General features: G+C 49.4%; 1 protein-coding gene across 1 annotated transcript in view; it reads left to right on the top strand.

The window, feature by feature from the left end:
* LOC146862612 (uncharacterized) overlaps positions 1-2,730 on the top strand; it is a 40,943-nt gene extending 38,213 nt beyond the window's left edge. Inside the window, exon 3 of the mRNA XM_085643100.1 lies at positions 2,269-2,730. Within this exon, the coding sequence (XP_085499226.1) occupies positions 2,269-2,730 (462 nt within the window). The remainder of the gene's footprint in view (positions 1-2,268) is intronic.
* The last annotated feature ends 18,292 nt before the right edge of the window (positions 2,731-21,022 follow it).

The raw sequence follows: 21,022 nt of genomic DNA, 5'->3' as shown, positions 1-21,022 counted from the left end.
CAATCATTACCATCATAACAATACTCAACATTTGATCATATCACCATGTTACAATACAAAATATGTCATATGTTACATCTACCTCGTACTCATCTCTCTATGAACCCCCTGCGGGAATCAGTTACGATGTTACCCCTATATTCATGAACAAACTGTTCTTGATCACTTCTGGATATGGCATAAATCTCTTCTATTGTGTACAAAAAGCATTCATCCCCCTTCTGGATGTTGTGTGTGTTTAGATAATTCACATTACCCATTTCCTCCTGAATGTAATTAATGTATTAACGGATGCCTATTAAAAAAACATTCATCCCCATCATGTTCCGTGTTCTCTCCTCACGAGTCCTCACGCTACCTCATGCTGATAATCACGCTTCTGCCATCTTCACTCACCTACTCACATACATACTTGCCGGGGTTGTATCAATATCGTGTCTCACCATTCTTTCATTTTTACTACTACCAGACCCTCTCTTTAAAAAAGTAAACATCGCTGTAATTCACAACGCTCAAACTAACCTATACACCCTCACAAACATTTTCCACACACTCGTCGTACAGTGTTGCTGAATGCAACATTCTATTCCCATGTATCAACCCCATTATCAATCCAATACATTCACGTACCTGCTTCAAACGTACACGCTAATCCGTCACCATCTTGTTTTCAATGCGTTTTTTGTACACCATTAACGCCCACCCTTATTTAAATCCGGGTCTTTCAAGACCACGCCTCCTAATTATTCAGTAGAGACAGATGATGTTGAACAGCATGATTGTTTTCTCAGGACAGAAGAAGAAACGAAAGGGAGAGTAGATCTTAAAGATATTCCTCTTGTAAAGTGTGATGGTACCTTATGGGTGGATGGTTCATGCTTCAAGCTTCCGAATGGTGATACGACTGCAGCATATGCTATCACGACTTTGCATACGGTTGTTGAAGCTGCACGTATACCACATAATTCAGCTCAAGCAGCAGAGTTGATTGCACTTACGAGAGCGTGTGTGTTATCGAAAGGAATGAAAGTGACCATATATACCGACAGCCAGTATGCGTTTGGTGTAGCTCATAGTTTTGGACGATTGTGGAAAGAACGTGGGTTCCTGACTTCGCATGGAGCTAAGATTCAGCATGGTCAGTTGGTGAATGAACTTCTTGAGTCACTGACCTTGCCGTTACAAGTTGCGATTGTGAAATGCAGTGCACACAAGAAGGTTACTGATGATGTTGGTCGTGGTAATGCATTTGCTGACGAAATCGCAAAAGAAACAGCAAAAGATGTGATGAATCGAATGTATATTGCAGGCCCTGCAAGATGGGTTGGTGACGTTGGAATGTGTGAAGATACGATAGAGAGTGTGAAGTCTCTTCAAGCTGAAGCTTCAGAGAACGAGTTGAGTGTGTGGAGAGAAAGTACGGGTAAATTGGATGAAAATGGTTGTTGGGTTGACTTGTCAGAACATCAGCGATGGTTGTTACCCGATGCGTATGTGCTTGCGGTGGTGACAATGGCTCATGGAATGGCCCATATCAGTGTGAAAGGGATTTGTAAGTTGTTGGCTCCAGTATGGCAAAATGCTGGAATTCCTAAATGTGCAGAGAATGTGGTCAAGAATTGCATGGTGTGTCTGAAATACAATCCTGGTAGGGGAACCCCAACTCCAGCTGGTCATTTTGCGCCTCCAACGTATCCGTTTGAGGTTTTGCAGCTAAATTTTATCCACATGGAAAGGTGCAACAATTTGAAATACGTACTCGTTGTTGTTTGTGCCTTTTAAAGATGGGTAGAAGCATATCCCTTAAAAGACAACACTGCTTTATCCACAGCTAAAGCCCTTGCCAAAGAATTCTTCCCTAGGTTTGGAATGCCGAGGATGGTCTGGAGTGATAATGGGAGTGAATTTGTGGGTCGAGTGATGAAGAAAGTATGTGAAGGGCTAGGTATCCAGCAAAAATTTCACGCTGCAAATCACCCCCAATCGGCTGGACTAGTAGAGTGCTATAATGGCATGCTCAAATTGAAGTTGGCAAAGATACAAGCGAGCTCTGGTCTTAAATGGCCTGACGCTCTGACTTTAGCACTCCTATCAACAAGAATGACTGTGCATTCGCGAGTGGGACTTAGTCCCTATGAAATTGTGTTCGGCCGCCCGGCCAACATATGGGGAGTGCCAAGGCCGACAAAATTCAGTGAGATCGAACACCCTGTACTGCTTGATTATTTGTATGAATTGACGGCTAAATTGCGTGTTTTACACCAACAGGTTCACGATACTCTGCCTCAGGTCTCTGAAGCTCCAGGACATCTTATCGATCCTGGATCATGGGTGCTAGTCAAAAACTTCCAACGGACAAGCAATGACCAGCCCCGCTGGACCGGCTCCCATCTCGTCCTTCTCTCAACAAGATCAGCTGTTCGAGTGGAAGGGAAAAAGAACTGGATCCACGGCGTACACTGCAAGAGGGTCCCTGTGCCTCTACCGTATGACCGGTGGGTCCAGGAGGGGATTGCTGACTCTGAGACTGAGACCGTGCCTCGTTTTCTGCCTTTTAGCGATGCACAGGTAAAAGGAACGCTTTCTGAACAGGAAAGTGACAATATTTTGCAAGAAGCTGCGCCACCGTCAATTCGATTGAACACTACAGAGCCTGAACTCTTGTTCCAGAACCAGACAGTACCTGGAAAAAGCCGTTACAATTTGAGGCCGAGAACTATGGACAAATAAAAATTCTTTTTCTTTGCTATTTTTGGAAGTGCAGCTCTCTCATCTGAGAAACTTTCTTATTTTTGTTTTTAGGACCGCCATCCGGGTTCAGCTGTAGGGTCGTGGTTGCCCAAGTCTTTGGAGTGCAGCTGAAGACGTTAGGTCGACAGTTCTGGTCGGTCTAAGGAAGTTGCCCTGGACTGACAGAAGCATTCCTTAGCACAGAACACCCTACCACCGCGAGCAGCAATTAGAGAGGATGGAGTTTTTCGAGAATGAGAGACCTGCCAAACAGATGAACTTTAAAGCCAGAATGTGTACAATGATGACAAAGAAACGATTTTTGATATTATGTATTTTCATGTTGCTTAGTGTGATGACGTTTTTAATAGGATATGTTTTATTCTCTTTTCAAGTGACATTTGCACCCACTACACAGCCCATACCTCCTTCTACTGTTTCCTCGCATTCTTTTTACCCTCTGCCTGAACACGAGTCTGCTAGAAGATTAGAATTTGTCAATAATTCATTCATTCAGCTTCTACACCAACACCAATTAGTAGTTAACACAACTAACTGTTGGGTGTGTGGTCTTATGCCGCATACTACTGATAAAGGTATCCCTTATCTGGTCCTGCCTTTCAGCCATAATGGTTCTGTGTGGGCATATAGAACGATATTCATATACGCTCATGAAGCCAACCCCCTACGTTCTGTGAAAGATAATGCTAAGAATAGTGCTCTAGTTAAGGGTATAGTAGATATGATTAGGGAAGATATTTCCTACGAGACTATCCCGAGAGATGAGACATTAGCATATATTGGATGGAACATAACAGGATATGGAGTTACTCTGAGTGAGAACCAGCGAGCAAAGAGATCCTCCCCGATTTGGATTTTACCCCATCAGGGTCACCTATGTCTACAAGGTAATGGCAAGAATCCCAGAGCTCAGCTAGGGAGAAGTATCTGCACTGAAACATATGTTTTTGCGTCTCAGACTTCCCCTTCGTTCTTAGCAGCTAAGGGTACCTATTTCATCTGCCATAATAGAGCCTATACATGGTTGCCCCCTGACTTCTCAGGCACATGTTTTGTTTTGTTCCTGTTGCCTCCCACCTACATGGCCGCGGCAGATTACCATAAGACAAGGATAGTTAGAGGTGTCATCAGTAAAGAAGACACTACAGGACAAGAACTTGGAAATTTCGTAAAGGGTTTTCTGCCGTTTTGGGGGCCTATGGTTAACAGCAGGAACATAAGGCAATTGACAAGGGTGGTTGAATCCACGGTAGATGAAACCGCCGGTGCCCTTGGTAATTTGACAGCTGAGCTCCAGTCGGATCGCCTTATGACTCTTCAGAACAGGGTCGCATTAGACGTCATACTTGCAGACCGAGGTAGGGTATGTACAGTGATCCAATCAAGTTGCTGTGTTTTCATTCCAGATAACGCTCCGACAGTTTACCAGGCCATTTCCAAACTGCATAAGATCTCCGAATCTATTCACGAGGATAAAGGAGATTGGTCATTGATGGTGTGGTTCTGGGAACTAATATCCGCCTGGGGATGGAAGATTCTGATAGTCATTGGGATGATCTTAGCCATTCTTTTCCTGTTCTGTCTGTGTGTACAGTGTGCTCCTGCAATATGTAGCCTCTGTGCTACATCGTGTGTAAGGAAACCTGTATCAAGGGACAAGCTAAGTAATAGGATGATGCTACAGCAACATCTCAACGACTTTATGAACATAGACCTGGACTCAGATTAACGTGAGTATAGGTTATTGCCTATGTAAGGGCAAAAGGAGGGTCTGTGGTACTTTAAATTCTGGACCCGTGTTATAAACATCGTCGTATCATGACGATTTTGGTATCAGCAGACCGCAAATGATTAGGATACTATGCACAAGCATTTTCGCCATATTCGGGTGAAGAAATCACCCTGAAATCATAGTTTCCGTTCTGATCCCTCGGTTTCCATTGAATGGCAGCCATTTTGTGATTGCCCTCACATAGGCCAATGACTAGGCCAAAAATCGAGTCTGAAGGACACATACACCTTTGCTGACTCCTCTGTGACCTGGGCAAGCTGACTCCACTGCCTGAAGCCAAACCTGTTTGGCCAGTTCCTTTCCCAGTGGCCGAATGAGATTAGTATCAAGGCACAACATATCATAAAACCTTTCATCACACACAAACCATGCCTAAACTTACACACACCTGTCCCTGTTTTTTTCTTTATGACTTGCTTTACGAGGAGGAGGTGCCCGTTTTTATTGGGGGTCCGTCGATATCTGATGAAAGTACTGAGCCTTGCCGGGTAATTGATTGAGGGCTGGACAAACTGAACTATGGGCTTGTCATCATGACTCTGCTTTTTCTTTGTAGTGAAAATATGTGAATGGTCAACTGTAAAATAAGGAATGTTTGCCTAGAGCATAATATTTTGTATAAAAAGAGAAGGCTGGCTTTGTAAGGTTGAGCAGTCTCCTGAGAATATACACCGTGTTGTACTTCTAGGATACCTGTTACTGGTTGCAGCCAATAAATACGATCTTTGACTTCACCAAGAGACTCAGGGTTTCTGTAGTCTGAAACAGGAAGGACTCGAAGTCTTAGGGTGTGTTCCCTGGCACCGCTGGGTTCTGAAAAACCCAGTACTTCAACTTGCCCCCAATGCAGTTAGTTGAACATAACCTGGAGCGAGGGCCCTACGCACTGGCACCATCCCAGTGGCGAACACCCCATTACCTCAACAAGCATTAAAAAGGAGTAAACCTGCCTTGGTGACACATGACGCTGACTGAGCATCTCCTACTGACCATAAAGTATGCACCTCTATATCTTAAGGTCTAGCAGTCTGGGGTCTTCACCTAAGCGCAGCAGCAAGAATCCATGTTTACGCACACTTTAGAATGACAGTACTCATCACCTTGGTTGATCATTTGAATGCATTGCAATTACAGCCCCTAAGGACATCACAGATGAAATCACAGGATTGCGCATATACAGCCGGACACCCTAGCAGGACTGTCTGGCAACATAACCCCACTTGGCTTATGACATCTCCTTACACATGTGACTTACAGTCCCTTCAAAAGAAGTACTCCTGGCAACTACACTTCTCCTGCAGTGTGCCTCTTCACTTTAAAAGGAATCCCAGGTAAAAGCATGGGATCAAGTAAATACAGCCAGACCCCCTAGCAGGAAGGTCCAGCAACATAACTCCATTTATCTTAACATCACCTTACACAGGTACTTCACTTTACACATGTGACTTTCAGTCCACCTAAAAAGAAATAACCAATAGTAAATGCATTTTGGTGCAATTACACCACTTCACCTCCAGAGGATGCCCTTCTCCAGACATCCCCCAACTCAGCCCTTCACTCCGTGATGCACTTCATAGTACACCCTCAGCTGTAGAACATAAGTTCCAGCCTAGAAGGTGTTAAAGGCTGGCTGAGCCCTTGAGAGGTTATTCTTTCAGATGCCCCGTGAAACTTAGGGGTGGACTGTTCTTCTTTATGCTGGGGGAGACTGCGGTGCTCCTGCAGGCCCCCTGCACCCCTTTTCAAACGTGAGGGTGACCCCCTCCTCTGGGGGCCACCAGGCACCAAAATGGCAGATTTCTTCGTGCTGGGGGGGGGGGGGGGGAGACAGGCCTCTCCAGCAGCTCCCCAAATGCCTGGTGAGGTATTATGGGGCGCTTCATGCTCCTCTTTACCAGCCCCCGCCACTGGGAACACTCTCCTCTGCCCTCTGGGACTCTGAGAGGGTAGATTCAGCAGTGTGCTGTCTTCACTGGCTCCCTGCGCCAGCCTTTTACTAGGCTCTCCTTCTGGGCCTTTCTTCTCCCTGCGCAGAGACCCCTGCTTCTGTGCACCAGTCCCGGGCTCTTCTTCTGGTGCTGATAGGGTCCTGGGGGCAGTCAGGGGGTCTCTCCTTCCAACTGCCCATTGCGCCAGGCTCCAGCACCATCAGCCTCAGCCTCAGCTGACCACACCCCAGAGAGACCTTCTCTTCCTGTGCAAGCACTTTTTAAAAGTTGAGTAGGGGGCTGGCAGGAAGTCTCTGTTGGTCCTATCAAACAGCGACACATCACGTCCCTGCCCCTGCTCCCTCCTTCTTGTCCAACCTCTGAGCTTGTTCAAAATGGTGTCGTCCAGGGTTTCTGGCCACATGTCTGAAGCCTCATTCCCCACGCTGCCTTCCCTCCTTGGCACAGCCTGGTGCCTGGCACCCAGTGACAGCTGCTAATTGATGAGCCTGTAGCCCCTCCCATCTTCTCTTCGTGGAGAGGAGGCCCTAGCTTGTGGAAGAAAGGTTATCAATCCATCCAGCTGAGGTCAGCCCTCAGCCTGAGTCTGGTCCTGGCTGGCTCACAGAAATATGACAGTTCTGGATGACCCAAAAGCAGTACAAATATGACTTTGGACTCTGCAGAATACTTCTTTTCACCTCCAATACAATGGACTTTAGTGTATGTCTGGAAACTGTAGGCCTTGTGGAAGTTAATTTAGCCATGGGCCCCACATTCCCTTAGGGAAATAATGAAGTGAAAACACAGTAAAACACACTGACTTTCCCTGGCATGTTTCTTTCCAGCGTATAAAGCCTATTCCAAATCACCACCCAATACTGCATAAGTCCTGCCACACCATTCACTTTGTAGCTGCTCCTGGACTGCGCACGCTAGGAATCTCCCCTGCGCAGCCCGTACACGTGTGCACACGCATGTACACATGTGTCTGCATGTAACCAGCCCGGTGTCCCTTACTCCAGCTGCTGCGCAGTGGCCTGGTCAAGCCAGGGGAACACCAGTAAAATCCCCATGCAGTCTCTTACATCCTGAGTTCACTGTGGGTGAGTCCCAACTTATGAGGCTCTCCCACAGTAAAAGCTCAACAATTAGGTGCTCAAAAAGCAAAAAATCCGGGCGGCCCATAGTGTCAGAACCACCTTCTAACACACGCCGTGCCCAGCTGATTCCTACATGGAAGAAGTAGCCACTCTACATGGGTACACTTCCCGTAGTCAGCGATAACTAGTTATAAGGGGTTCTGACCAGACCCCCCTTACTGACCAGTTATCCGCTTAGACCACCTACTCCTCCCATCCATGAAATTTCCCCCCATGACAGGGATCTCAGACTACCCTAAGAACCCTCCGGGCTCTAGGTTAGATACCTCTAGGTCACTCATGGTCTACATGGACTCAGCCTAACTATGCTCACCTTTGCCCTTGGGCATGCAACACTATGCCTACCACTTCTCCGGACAAGGGTCCAGTGCCTCAGCACCGATGTGGTCTTCTGGGATAGGTCTAAATCCCATACCCTGGGTCACTAGCTGGTCTCCCTTCCAGAGTTTGTTCCAACCAGTACCCTCTCTCCGTTTGGTCCTTGCACCCCAAAGATGCAATCTCTCTGGATCCTCACCCTCAGCCTGCCGCTGACGTCATTCTGCTGCCACCACCCTTTCGGGATGACTGTCTTCCCTAAAGAAAGCACAGCCACTTGTGCTTCCCCACACAGAAAAGCACCCTGTTGGCACTGGCCTGGCTCCCTGATAGGACCTCAGACCGGCCACACCACCACACTGGCAGTGCCAGGGAGGAACACTGATGGTGCCTCATCAGACATCCTACAGCTCATTCCCCCGTCAGTAGCTCCACCCGGAAATTACCCCGGGAACCTAGACCCCTTCCTTGTTCTCCGTTGCAAGAACAGGGCCTATGTACCCTTCCCTCCGAGAGGTGCGCTCTCCTCCCGGAGTACCCTTAGAGAGCCTGTGGGTCCCGAGTTAGCTAGACCCAGGCCCACCTCTCATGGTACTCCCCGGTCTCCCTGTAGCACCTTGGGAGACCGCCCAGGGACCTACATGGTCCCTGGATGGCCTGCACCACCCCTTATGAAGAGCAGGGTCCCTTCACTTAAGATAGGCCCCACCTGCCTTCAGGGTAGTACTACCACTCTCAGCCAGGGACCCTAAAGATCCCGGCTAGGCCTGCACCACCCCTTCACGAAACACAGGGTCCCTTCACTTAAGATAGGCCCCACCAGTGTCCAGGGTGGTACTACCTTGCAGAAGTCCACCTCCTGCCTCGAGCTAGGGAACACCCCCATGCTCCTGGTCCTTGGGTCCAAGTCCCACAGGACCTACCTGACTGGTTACCGGCTAGGCATCGCCCCAGCCACCACTTCAGGTTCCCTCCACCAGCTCCTGGTCCTGGGGTTCAAGTCCCACCGGACCTAACGGACTGGTCACCGGCCACCCGACCCTGACACCTCAGGGTCCACTGCTATCCCTTTCCCTGGAAACTAGGGAGCACATCGCCCCCACTCAGATCTCCACTGGGTCAGTTACCTAGCCCACCTAGGGTACCTAGGGGCTACCACCACACACCATCACTAAAGAACTACCCTCCTTGGGGGCCACCCACTACCAGCGGCCACCACTGGGTTGCTCACCTCTCCACCAGTTAACCTGGGGGACCTGCCGGACACTCAACTCTACCACACCCTCCTCCCACAGTGGGAAATGTTTCTTGGGGTCCCCCACCATGGGAACCCCTGGGGCGCTACTACACGGGGTAAAGAAACCTCCTGCCCCACCCTTCCAGTGGTTTTGGCCTGCGCCATTAGCAAGAAACTTCCAGTGGGGGAAGGATATCTGGGGCCCCTCCTGTGGAAACCCTCCCTGCCCTTAAAAAGCGCGGGAACCTCCCAGGACCCCTACTTCTCCTGTCCCCCGTGAAGGTCAATCCACCCCTACACCCCCACCTGTGATGTAGGTATCAGTTGCTGTCCCTATCTCTTGAGGAGACACCCTCCTCATGCAGGTGTAGTGTATGTAGTGTTAGGGTTCAAAGGTGTACAATATGATTTAGAACATTTGTATGCAATCATTTCCTGGAAAGCACCATCCCGCTAGCACATTATAATCAACATAGCGCGGTCATATCAATACAGCTTACATTTAAACCATAATAACTTCACATGACACATATGGGCGCGGGGCTTTCCTTTCCCATACCTTTAGTTCACATAACCAAAACGTTGAACCTTTCTCAGAGCCTTGCGCTCTTCCATTTGCTCATTGCTGCATAGGTAATGTGTGGCAAAACTGGACTTATCAAATGCTATAAATGCACACCAGAATGGGATACTATGTTTCCCGCCGCTAGACACCAATGATGGAAAACGAGGCAGCATCTGTGAGGCCTGCACAAATAACATGACTATATTTGTCCTTCACTGGGAACCAAACACCCAATTGTAGCGCTTGACTCTCAGAGGGTAGCGTTGCAGAGCAGTCTGAGGCTTACTCAAGGGAGGTGGTGTGGGCTAGTAATCGCCATTTGCAGGTGCACAAAAATAACACTCAATAATTGATTGTCCAGTCTGTACTTTGCTTTATAAAAGTAAGAGTATATTAAACACACACACCATTCAATACTATGCACCAATTTACAAATATACACAAGCTGTTGGAATTACTTTGTGACATTGCATAACATCTCCACCCCTCCCGCAGGGGGGGGGGGGGTCTAGTACCACCACTCCCATGTATGCACATCAACTTGCCCCCACTGCAGTTAGTTGAACATAACCTGGATCGAGGGCCCTTCACACTGGCACCATCCCAGTGGCGACCACCCCATTACCTCAACAAGCATTAAAAAGGGGTAAACCTGCCTTGGTGACACATGACCCTGACTGAGCATCTCCTACTGACCATAAAGTATGCACCTCTATATCTTAAGGTCTAGCAGTCTGGGGTCTTCACCTAAGCGCAGCAGCAAGAATCCATGTTTACGCACACTTTAGAATGACAGTACTCATCACCCTGGTTGATCATTTGAATGCATTGCAATTACAGCCCCTAAGGAGAGACATTGCACTCCTGAGGCGGAAGCCGGGAGTTAGTTTAAAAGCGCATTGATTTTTAAAACCTGTTTTTATCCTTGCTGTGTTCACTCTGAAGCTTACCTCGTTTCCTGAGCACTTCCCACCCCTGTTACTGATCTCCTCTGTCCCGAGCAGCCCAGCTGAACGCTGTCACGGGGTGGAGACCGCTAACGCGCCGAAAGCCCGCAGGCCACGCCCACAAACATGAGGCCACGCCCCCCTGCATCGCTACTTAGGTGCGCTGACGACAGACTTTACCAGAGACATTGCACTCCTGAGGCGGAAGCCGGGAGTTAGTTTAAAAGCGCGTTGATTTTTAAAACCTGTTTTTATCATTGCTGTGTTCACTCTGAAGCTTACCTCGTTTCCCGAGCACTTCCCACCCCTGTTACTGATCTCCTCTGTCCCGAGCAGCCCAGCTGAACGTTGTCACGAGGTGGAGATCGCTAACGCGCCGAAAGCCCGCAGGCCACGCCCACAAACGTGAGGCCACGCCCCCCTGCATCGCTACTTAGGTGCGCTGACGACAGACTTTACCAGAGACATTGCACTCCTGAGGCGGAAGCCGGGAGTTAGTTTAAAAGCGCGTTGATTTTTAAAACCTGTTTTTATCCTTGCTGTGTTCATTCTGAAGCTTTCCTCGTTTCCCGAGCACTTCCCATCCCTGTTACTGATCTCCTCTGTCCCGAGCAGCCCAGCTGAACGCTGTCACAGGGTGGAGACCGCTAACGCGCCGAAAGCCCGCAGGCCACGCCCACAAACATGAGGCCACGCCCCCCTGCATCGCTACTTAGGTGCGCTGACGACAGACTTTACCAGAGACATTGCACTCCTGAGGCGGAAGCCGGGAGTTAGTTTAAAAGCGCGTCGATTTTTAAAACCTGTTTTTATCCTTGCTGTGTTCACTCTGAAGCTTACCTCGTTTCCCGAGCACTTCCCACCCCTGTTACTGATCTCCTCTGTCCCGAGCAGCCCAGCTGAACGCTGTCACGGGGTGGAGACCGCTAACGCGCCGAAAGCCCGCAGGCCACGCCCACAAACGTGAGGCCACGCCCCCCTGCATCGCTACTTAGGTGCGCTGACGACAGACTTTACCAGAGACATTGCACTCCTGAGGCGGAAGCCGGGAGTTAGTTTAAAAGCGCGTTGTTTTTTAAAACCTGTTTTTAATCTTGCTGTGTTCACTCTGAAGCTTACCTCGTTTCCCGAGCACTTCCCACCCCTGTTACTGATCTCCTCTGTCCCGAGCAGCCCAGCTGAACGCTGTCACGGGGTGGAGATCGCTAACGCGTCGAAAGCCCGCAGGCCACGCCCAGAAACGTGAGGCCACACCCCCCTACACCACATTAAAATGTACCTCCTTAGGACGCGCAGCGGGCGCGCCGCCAGCGCGCCGAAGGCACGCCAAAGGCAAGCCCGTCTGCGCCCGTCCGCGACCGACAGGGACCAAGGGCCACCCCCCCTGGTCTCTCCACCAGCACCCAATATAGCTCTAGTGACCTTTACAAACTTAAACCTCCCAAGAAAGCCTGCTGTCACCACCTCCACCACCCTCTGTCCCTTCCTACCTCCTGCCCCCGCTGTGACTCCAGTCTCCATTCACACCGACACGTCCCTGAGCAACAAAGCTTCACCATACTACTCCTAAACTGCCGATCACTGCCAAAACATAGTGCAGAAATCTTTCTACTAATCGACGAGAAAAAACCCGACGCTGTCTTACTAACTGAGACCTGGTTAACACCTGACTGCGACCCTGATGTAATTCAAGCACTCCCTCCTGGCTATCAGATCGCCCGCAGAGACCGTACTCAGCGACCAGGAGGAGGGATTGCTGTTATACACAAATCCGCAATTCAGTGTCACCATAAACCAAATCCAATCCCGGACTGCGAAAGTATGTCCTTCTGCCTGAAATTCACTCCGAATGATAGCTTAATAGGTATTCTCATATACCGTCCCCCAGGACCTCTAAATAACTTTCACTTAGCACTTCCTTCGCAAGCAGCAATTTCCGCCATGTCCTCTTCCAATTTCACTATACTTGGTGACCTTAATCTGCATTTTGACGACCGGTCTGACAACACTACTAATGAGCTAGTCTCAAGTCTAGCCGCCATCCAACTGGAGCAACTAATTAAAAACCCCACCCACAACAGAGGTCATCTGCTAGACCCCATTTTCAGTAACTGTCCCAATCTCTCAGTAAGGTCTATCACTCAGCTCCCATGGACAGACCACTTTCTCATCTCACTCACCTGGTCTACCCATAAACATATCCCTAAAAACTCCACCCCACGCATAAAGAGGAACTGGTCAAAACTCCCTCAAGAGCAATGGGGCAACGGACTTATGGCCACGAAACCCTCTTTTACTCAGGATCCCCTACTGGATAGTGGGATCTTCAATGAGTGGATCAAGGATTCCCTTGACACCGTCCTTCCCATCAGGAAAACAGTACAAAAAAGAGTCCAGGAAACTGCTCCCTGGTACTCAGATGAACTAAGGGTACTCAAACGCCAGTGTAGAAAGATGGAAAGGAAATGGCGCCTTCAATATACCACCACTGACAAAGTCAGATACAAGGAAACCATAAATGCATACAAACTTGGGATCATTAAAGCCCAATCCACCTACTACAATGAAAAAATTATTTCCGCCAGATCCAAACCCAAAGAAATCTACCAAATCTTCAAAACCCTCTCCAAAATCTCCCCCCCCTTTAGTGTCAGCCGATAACCCTACCGTCCAATGCAATGATCTAGCTGATTTCTTCCACCAAAAAATCAATAAAATATACTCCTCCTTCACCACCTCTGCATCCGACCCAATCATCAATAATCCCCAGCTCTCAACAGATACTACCCCCCGGTGTCTAATAACCATGAGTGACATCCCACCACTAGACCTGGAATCACTTCAAACCCTTGCTCTTCAAATAAAATCCGGCTCATCCTCTGACCCAGCACCCCCCCTCACGATGACCATGGCTACCCAAACAATTTTCCCCACCCTTTTAGAGCTACTGAACTGCTCCTTAGAAAAGGGAATAGTACCCCCCATATGGAAAAAGGCCATGGTGAAAGCACTTTTAAAAAAGCCCAACCTCAACTCGAACGACTCCAATAACTATCGTCCTATCTCTCTGTTACCCTGGGCAAGTAAAATACTGGAAAGGTATTTTAATCACCACTTAACTAAACACCTCGAAGAAAATCTCCTATTGGACATCTTCCAAACAGGATTTCGCCCAAATCATGGCACGGAGACAGCTCTCCTAGCCGTAGTAGAAGAATCAAGAAAGATCCTGGACCGAGGAGGATCAGTGGCAGTGGTCCTCCTCGACCTCAGCGCCGCATTCGACACGGTATGCCACAGAACTCTATTACATCGACTTTCCGATCTTGGAGTTTCTGGAAATGCTCTTGCATGGCTAAGATCCTTTCTGAGTGGAAGGACCTTCCAGGTCTTCGATGGCGATTTCTGCTCCACTAGCAAACCTCTAAACTGTGGGGTACCACAGGGCTCCTCCCTGAGCCCCACGCTGTTTAATGTCTATATGAGACCGCTGGCTGGGATCGTTCGTCAATACGATATCAAGATCATATCGTATGCGGACGATACCCAGCTCGTGGTCTCCCTGGTACAGAAGAACAGCAGGCTCCCTCAAGTCAACTTTGCATCTTGCATGGAAGAGATAAAAAGCTGGATGACGGCATCCTCTCTAAAACTAAATGAGGACAAAACCGAGATCCTGTTCCTCGACCCCCCCTCTCCAACCACTATCTCACAGCTATGGCCCTCCAGCCTGGGCCTTCCCCCATCTCCAAAGGAGGATATCAAGAGCTTAGGAAGCTGGCTTGATAAATCCCTGACTCTCAATACCCAGGCAACCAAGACCTCAGCAACTTGCTTCGGATTAATCCGGATGCTGAAAAAAATCCTCCCGGTCCTACCGCTCGAAGCCAAACAAATCGTCATTCAGGGCCTCATTCAATCTCGGCTTGATTTTAATAATGCCCTCTACTTAGGAGCACCAGAATATGTATTAGAAAAACTCCAACGGACCCAGAACTGTGAAGCCAGGACACTACTACAGATACCCCGCAGAGAATCAGCCAAGGCGGGGATTCGATCTCTCCACTGGCTCCCTGTCAGAGAAAGAGTAAAATTCAAGGCCCTCTGTATCTCCCACCAAGCCTTTTACAGAGTTGGCCCCCAGATCAACCACCCCCTTCTTACTCCATACCTCCCCGGCAAACAGCTCCGATCTTCTAACACCTGCCTTGCCATAGTTCCCCGAATAAAAAGATCCAGGGCCGGAGGCCGGTCCTTCGAGTTCAATGCGTCCAGGCTATGGAACTCCCTTGCCCCCTCTTTAAGATCCATCCAGACTCTCTCCTCATTTTGCAAAGAACTAAAAACCTTTCTTTTCAGAAACTAAACTCCTCACCCCCGCCTTAGAGTACTTTTGTCTCTACTCAGCGCTTGGACGCCCTCGGGCAGCAGTCGCGCTATACAAATCTTCTTTTCATTTCATTTCATTTCAAGGGCATCACAGATGAAATCACAGGATTGCGCATATACAGCCAGACACCCTAGCAGGACTGTCTGGCAACATAACCCCACTTGGCTTATGACATCTCCTTACACATGTGACTTACAGTCCCTTCAAAAGAAGTACTCCTGGCAACTACACTTCTCCTGCAGTGTGCCTCTTCACTTTAAAAGGAATCCCAGGTAAAAGCATGGGATTACGTAAATACAGCCAGACCCCCTAGCAGAGAGGTCCAGCAACATAACTCCATTTAGCTTAACATCACCTTACATAGGTACTTCACTTTACACATGTGACTTTCAGTCCACCTAAAAAGAAATAACCAATAGTAAATGCATTTCGGTGCAATTACACCACTTCACCTCCAGGGGATGCCCTTCTCCAGACATCCCCCAACTCAGCCCTTCACTCCGTGATGCACTTCATAGTACACCCTCAGCTGTAGAACATAAGTTCCAGCCTAGAAGGTGTTAAAGGCTGGCTGAGCCCTTGAGAGGTTATTCTTTCAGATACCCCGTGAAACTTAGGGGTGGACTGTTCTTCTTTATGCTGGGGGAGACTGCGGTGCTCCTGCAGCCCCCCTGCACCCCTTTTCACACGTGAGGGTGACCCCCTCCTCTGGGGGCCACCAGGCACGAAAATGGCAGATTTCTTCGTGCTGGAGGGGGGGAAAGACTGGGCCTCTCCAGCAGCTCCCCCAGCACCTTTTCACAAGTGAGGGTGACCCCCCACCTCTGGGGGCCACAAAGCACCAAAACGGCAGATTTCCAAATGCCCGGCGAGGCATTATGGGGCGCTTCATGCTCCTCTTTACCAGCCCCCGCCACTGGGAACACTCTCCTCTGCCCTCTGGGACTCTGAGAGGGTAGATTCAGCAGTGTGCTGTCTTCACTTGCTCCCTGCGCCACCCTTTTGCCAGGCTGTCCTTCTGGGCCTTTCTTCTCCCTGCGCAGAGACCCCTGCTTCTGTGCACCAGTCCCGGGCTCTTCTTCTGGTGCTGATAGGGTCCTGGGGGCAGTCAGGGGGTCTCTCCTTCCAACTGCCCATTGCGCCAGGCTCCAGCACCTTCAGCCTCAGCCTCAGCCGACCACACCCCAGAGAGACCTTCTCTTCCTGTGCAAGCACTTTTTAAAAGTTGAGTAGGGGGCTGGCAGGAAGTCTCTGTTGGTCCTATCAAACAGCGACACATCACGTCCCTGCCCCTGCTCCCTCCTTCTTGTCCAGCCTCTGAGCTTGTTCAAAATGGTGTCGTCCAGGGTTTCTGGCCACATGTCTGAAGCCTCATCCCCCACGCTGCCTTCCCTCCTTGGTGCAGCCTGGTGCCTGGCACCCAGTGACAGCTGCTAATTGATGAGCCTGTAGCCCCTCCCATCTTCTCTTCGTGGAGAGGAGGCCCTAGCTTGTGGAAGAAAGGTTATCAATCCATCCAGCTGAGGTCAGCCCTCAGCCTGGGTCTGGTCCTGGCTGGCTCACAGAAATATGACAGTTCTGGATGACCCAAAAGCAGTACAAATATGACTTTGGACTCTGCAGAATACTTCTTTTCACCTCCAATACAATGGACTTTAGTGCATGTCTGGAAACTGTAGGCCTTGTGGAAGTTAATTTAGCCATGGGCCCCACATTCCCTTAGGGAAATAATGAAGTGAAAACACAGTAAAACACACTGACTTTCCCTGGCATGTTTCTTTCCAGCGTATAAAGCCTATTCCATATCACCACCCAATACTGCATAAGTCCTGCCACACCATTCACTTTGTAGCTGCTCCTGGACTGCGCACGCTAGGAATCTCCCCTGCGCAGCCCGTACACGTGTGCACACGCATGTACACATGTGTCTGCATGTAACCAGCCCGGTGTCCCTTACTCCAGCTGCTGCGCAGTGGCCTGGTCAAGCCAGGGGAACACCAGTAAAATCCCCATGCAGTCTCTTACATCCTGAGTTCACTGTGGGTGAGTCCCAACTTATGAGGCTCCCCCACAGTAAAAGCTCAACAATTAGGTGCTCAAAAAGCAAAAAATCCCGGCGGCCCAGAGTGTCAGAACCACCTTCTAACAGTAAGAAAACACCAACTTCTAAACATGGAATTATCATGCTTACAATTTAAAATCCTAATTCACTGTTGGACTTGGCCCTTTTTGCAGGGTCATCCCTAAACTTTTTGCCTTCCTCCTGTATTTTTTCTGACCTGGTGTTGGCTGTTTATGACTCTGGGCACCTTACCACTGCTGACCAGTGCTAAGGTGCATATGCTCTCTCTATGGTAAAATGTTGATGTTGATTGGTGTCCATGTTTGGCTTATTTGGTTTACTATCAGCCCCTAGTAAAGTGCACCAGGAGTGCCAGGGCTTGTAAATTCAAATGCTGCTGGTGGGCTTGCAGCACTGGTTATGCCACCCACAGAAGCGGCCTAGTAAAATGTGTCTAGGGTCTGCCACTGCAGAACCTGCGTGCAGTCTGGTACTGTCGCGCTGACTACGCAAGTGCACCCACTTGCCAGTCCCCAAACCTTCACTTAACTACATATTAGTCACCCCTCTGGTAGGCCCAAGGGCAGGGTGCATTGTAGGCATAAGGTAGGACATGCCCTGGTGTGTGTGGCATGTCTTAATAGTGAATTACAGCCATTTTCGTTTTTCACTATTGAAGGCTACCTGCTCTCCATAGGCCAGAATGAGCTGCTGGAATTACTACACGCTGTAATCCTTGTGGACTCATAGAGCATGGTAGAAAGTCATATTTAGTATGCCTGAACTCAGAATAATAAAATACTTCTTTTAGTAAAGTTTATTTTAATATCCTGTGTTTGTAAATACTACTTTTAGAAAGTTAGTATTTACTGACCTGGCCATTTCAATCCGCCTCTGCTGTGTGTGTGTGTTCTGCCTAGTAACAGTAAAGGAGCAGGGCTGGGGAATTCCAGGAGACAGGCTGGCTGCCAGGTGGTGGGTAGAGAGATTACACCAGGATGGGTGGGAGGAGTACACCTTTGACTCTGAATAGACCTGTGCTCTGCCACCACAATGCTGGCTCCGCCCCCTGTGGAGCGGCTGATGTCCCTGCCCTGCTGCTGAAAGGAAAGAGCAGAGTCACCACAACAAAGTGCTCCAAAACTGGACTGAGCCAGGCCCAGGCCCCCTGGCGACAAAGAACAAAAGGATTGTGCTATAAAAGAAGGAGCCCTGCTCCTAAGAAATCAGATCCTGTTTGCGCCAAGACGAACCTCTGCCTGAAGGAGAAGGACCTGGAGAAGCTGAAGGAGGAGTACTGTCTCTCTGCCTGAGAGACTGGCCTGCAGTGGGTGCCTGTCTGCTGGAAGGAGAGGAAAAAACTACAGAAAAAGACTTTGCATCAACTTGTGCTTTCAAACAATCTCCAAGGGCTTGCTTGTGAACTTGCCCCCTGAACTGCGCCCCAAGAACAGTTGGCGCTACCTTTCCCCCAGAAGAGGAGAAGCTGCACGAAGCGAGCCGGTGACGCTGACCCCCAGAGAACCTGTGCGCCCCTCTCTCTTTCCAAGCACCGCGACATCTGCCACCTGGGGCAACCACGAGCACCGCAAGGACCTGTCCATCTGGTCCCAGCACCGCAAGTAACTGCCCCTCCGAGCCGTAGCTCGCAACGCAAGGAAAAGAACCTGACCGTCTAAGCACCAAGCCTCTGCAACCCTGCGCCGCCGAGATCAACGCGAGGACCTACGACGCACTGGTGATCCCCCGGGAAAGCTGACAGCGCGACGTGCTGAAAAAGATTGCCCCCGAGCTGCCCCTCCTGCTCCTGCCCGTGGTCGTGTGCCTGGCTCCATCCGGAGGCGCCCCATGAAGAATCGCCGCCCGCTGACGAGAAGGGACGACAACGCGACGTGGGACGCTCCTCCTGGGACTCCTGAAGTTGCTGCGACCATCTTTCCCCAAGAAAAGGTACTGTGTCCTGAAAGCGCCGCTGTACGAAGCCTCCCGGGCTCTGTACGGTGCCAGCGTAGCGCTACGTGACTCACGCGTGAAGCGCGAGCTTTGGTACGGTCCGTAGCAGCTGTTCGCAGCATCCCAACGAAAGTACGAGCCGTACTGCATTGAAACCCATTGCCGGTGCTCACACGAGAAGCATGAGGTTTGGAGAGGCGTACCCGACCTGTACGACACGTACCTACGAAGGTACGGTCCGTACGGTTCACTGCCAGCGTACGCGTGCTCACGCGAGAAGCGTGGGAAACGGCAAGCGTACCCATGCTCACGCGGGAAGCGTGAGAAACGGCAAGACACCTCTAAAACCTAGTACAAAGCATAACAAAGGCGCTACGAAGCACGCAGAACCCCTAAGAAGCCTATTTTAAGTATAATTTTGCCATTTTAAGAACTGTGGACTGCCTGAAAGCCTTCAAGAGTAACTGGAACATTATTTGAACAAGAGAACTGTATTTTTGCAACCTGCCTAAAGAGATCTTATATATAAAGAACTTTATTTTACTATAAATACAGCCTTGTGTCTTTGTGTGGTGGGGTGGTGATCATTGTGTGGGATACCTTGAATGCTTAACCTAATGCCCTCTGGAAATCTAGCCTGACTGCTCGCGCCACGTTACCTAGAGGGTGAGCAGGGGTTATTTTTAAAGAGGTAATCCTACGCCCTGACTTAGAGGAAAGGGTCCCTGCTTGTCGCAAGTGCATAACTGCGCCAACCAGAGGCTCCGGATTCTAACATTCACCATAAATTGTGATTTTAAATTGTGAGTCCAGGAACACCAATCTCCAAATTTCTATCTTTTCCACCTGGAAATTACACTTAAAAGATGTTTTAAGTCAATCCCAATATTAACCTATCGGAGGGATAGGCCTAGCAGTAGTGAAAAACAATTTAGCAGTTTTTGACTACCAGGACATGTAAAACAGAAATGTACATGCCATACCTTTTAAATACACTGCACCCTGCCTTAAGGCTGCCTAAGGCCTACCTTAGGGGTGATTTATACGTCATAAAAGGGAATATTTGGGCCCGACAAGTAGGCTGACTTGCCATGTCGAAATTGCAGTTTAAAACTGTACACACAGTCTCTGCAGTGGCAGGACGGAGTCATGTTTAAAGGGCTACCGAAGTGGGTGGCACAACCAGTACTGCAGGACCACCAGTAGAATTTAATTTACAGGCCCTGGGCATATATGGTACACTCTACTAGGGATTTCTAAGTAAATGACATATGCCAATTGTGGCTAAGCCAATATTACAATTTTTTTTAGTACATAGCACATGCACATTAGCACTTGTTAGCAGTGGTAAAGTCAGGGGAAACCTGTGCCTTGCAGAACTCTTTGCTGGTAGGACCTCCTTCCTGTTGCCAGTTGGTTGGCACAGGCAATTTCCTCAGTTCAGCTACATCATCACCTGTAGGTAGCAGGGCGTCCCCTCAGGGTCTGCCTCTTCTCAGGACATGGGAATCTCAAGAGTGGGTTTCCACGTGCCTTGTCACTTTTTGGCAGGTGCCTTCACCATATTTCCAGGCTCCAGGTCCTCTTGACCACCCTGTCGGGCTGCCATGGACTGTGTGGTCAGACACGCTGACTCAGGCAACACCCATCATCTCCAAGTGTGACCTGAGCTCCACCTGAGCTCCACCTCATTCCATATGGTATGTTTCAATTCGTTGCTTAGCAGACAATCCACGGGCATGGATGGACTCACAGCTAACTTAAGCAGACCTGTGACTCCCCCCCACTCAAAGGGAACCGCCCCTGGGTATTGTCTCTCATGGATGTCAGCCGCAACAATTTGGTGGAGCGTATTTGGGACTACCTGCCCTGAAGACACCAGATGACACCCGTTGGTGGTCATGCTGGTGCCTGTT

The sequence above is a fragment of the Triturus cristatus genome, chromosome 2_2, assembly GCF_964204655.1.
Source record: "Triturus cristatus chromosome 2_2, aTriCri1.1, whole genome shotgun sequence".
NCBI classification, from domain to species: Eukaryota; Metazoa; Chordata; class Amphibia; order Caudata; family Salamandridae; genus Triturus; species Triturus cristatus.
Note: the sequence above shows the minus strand (reverse complement) of the source record. Positions and strands in the feature narration are given on the sequence as shown.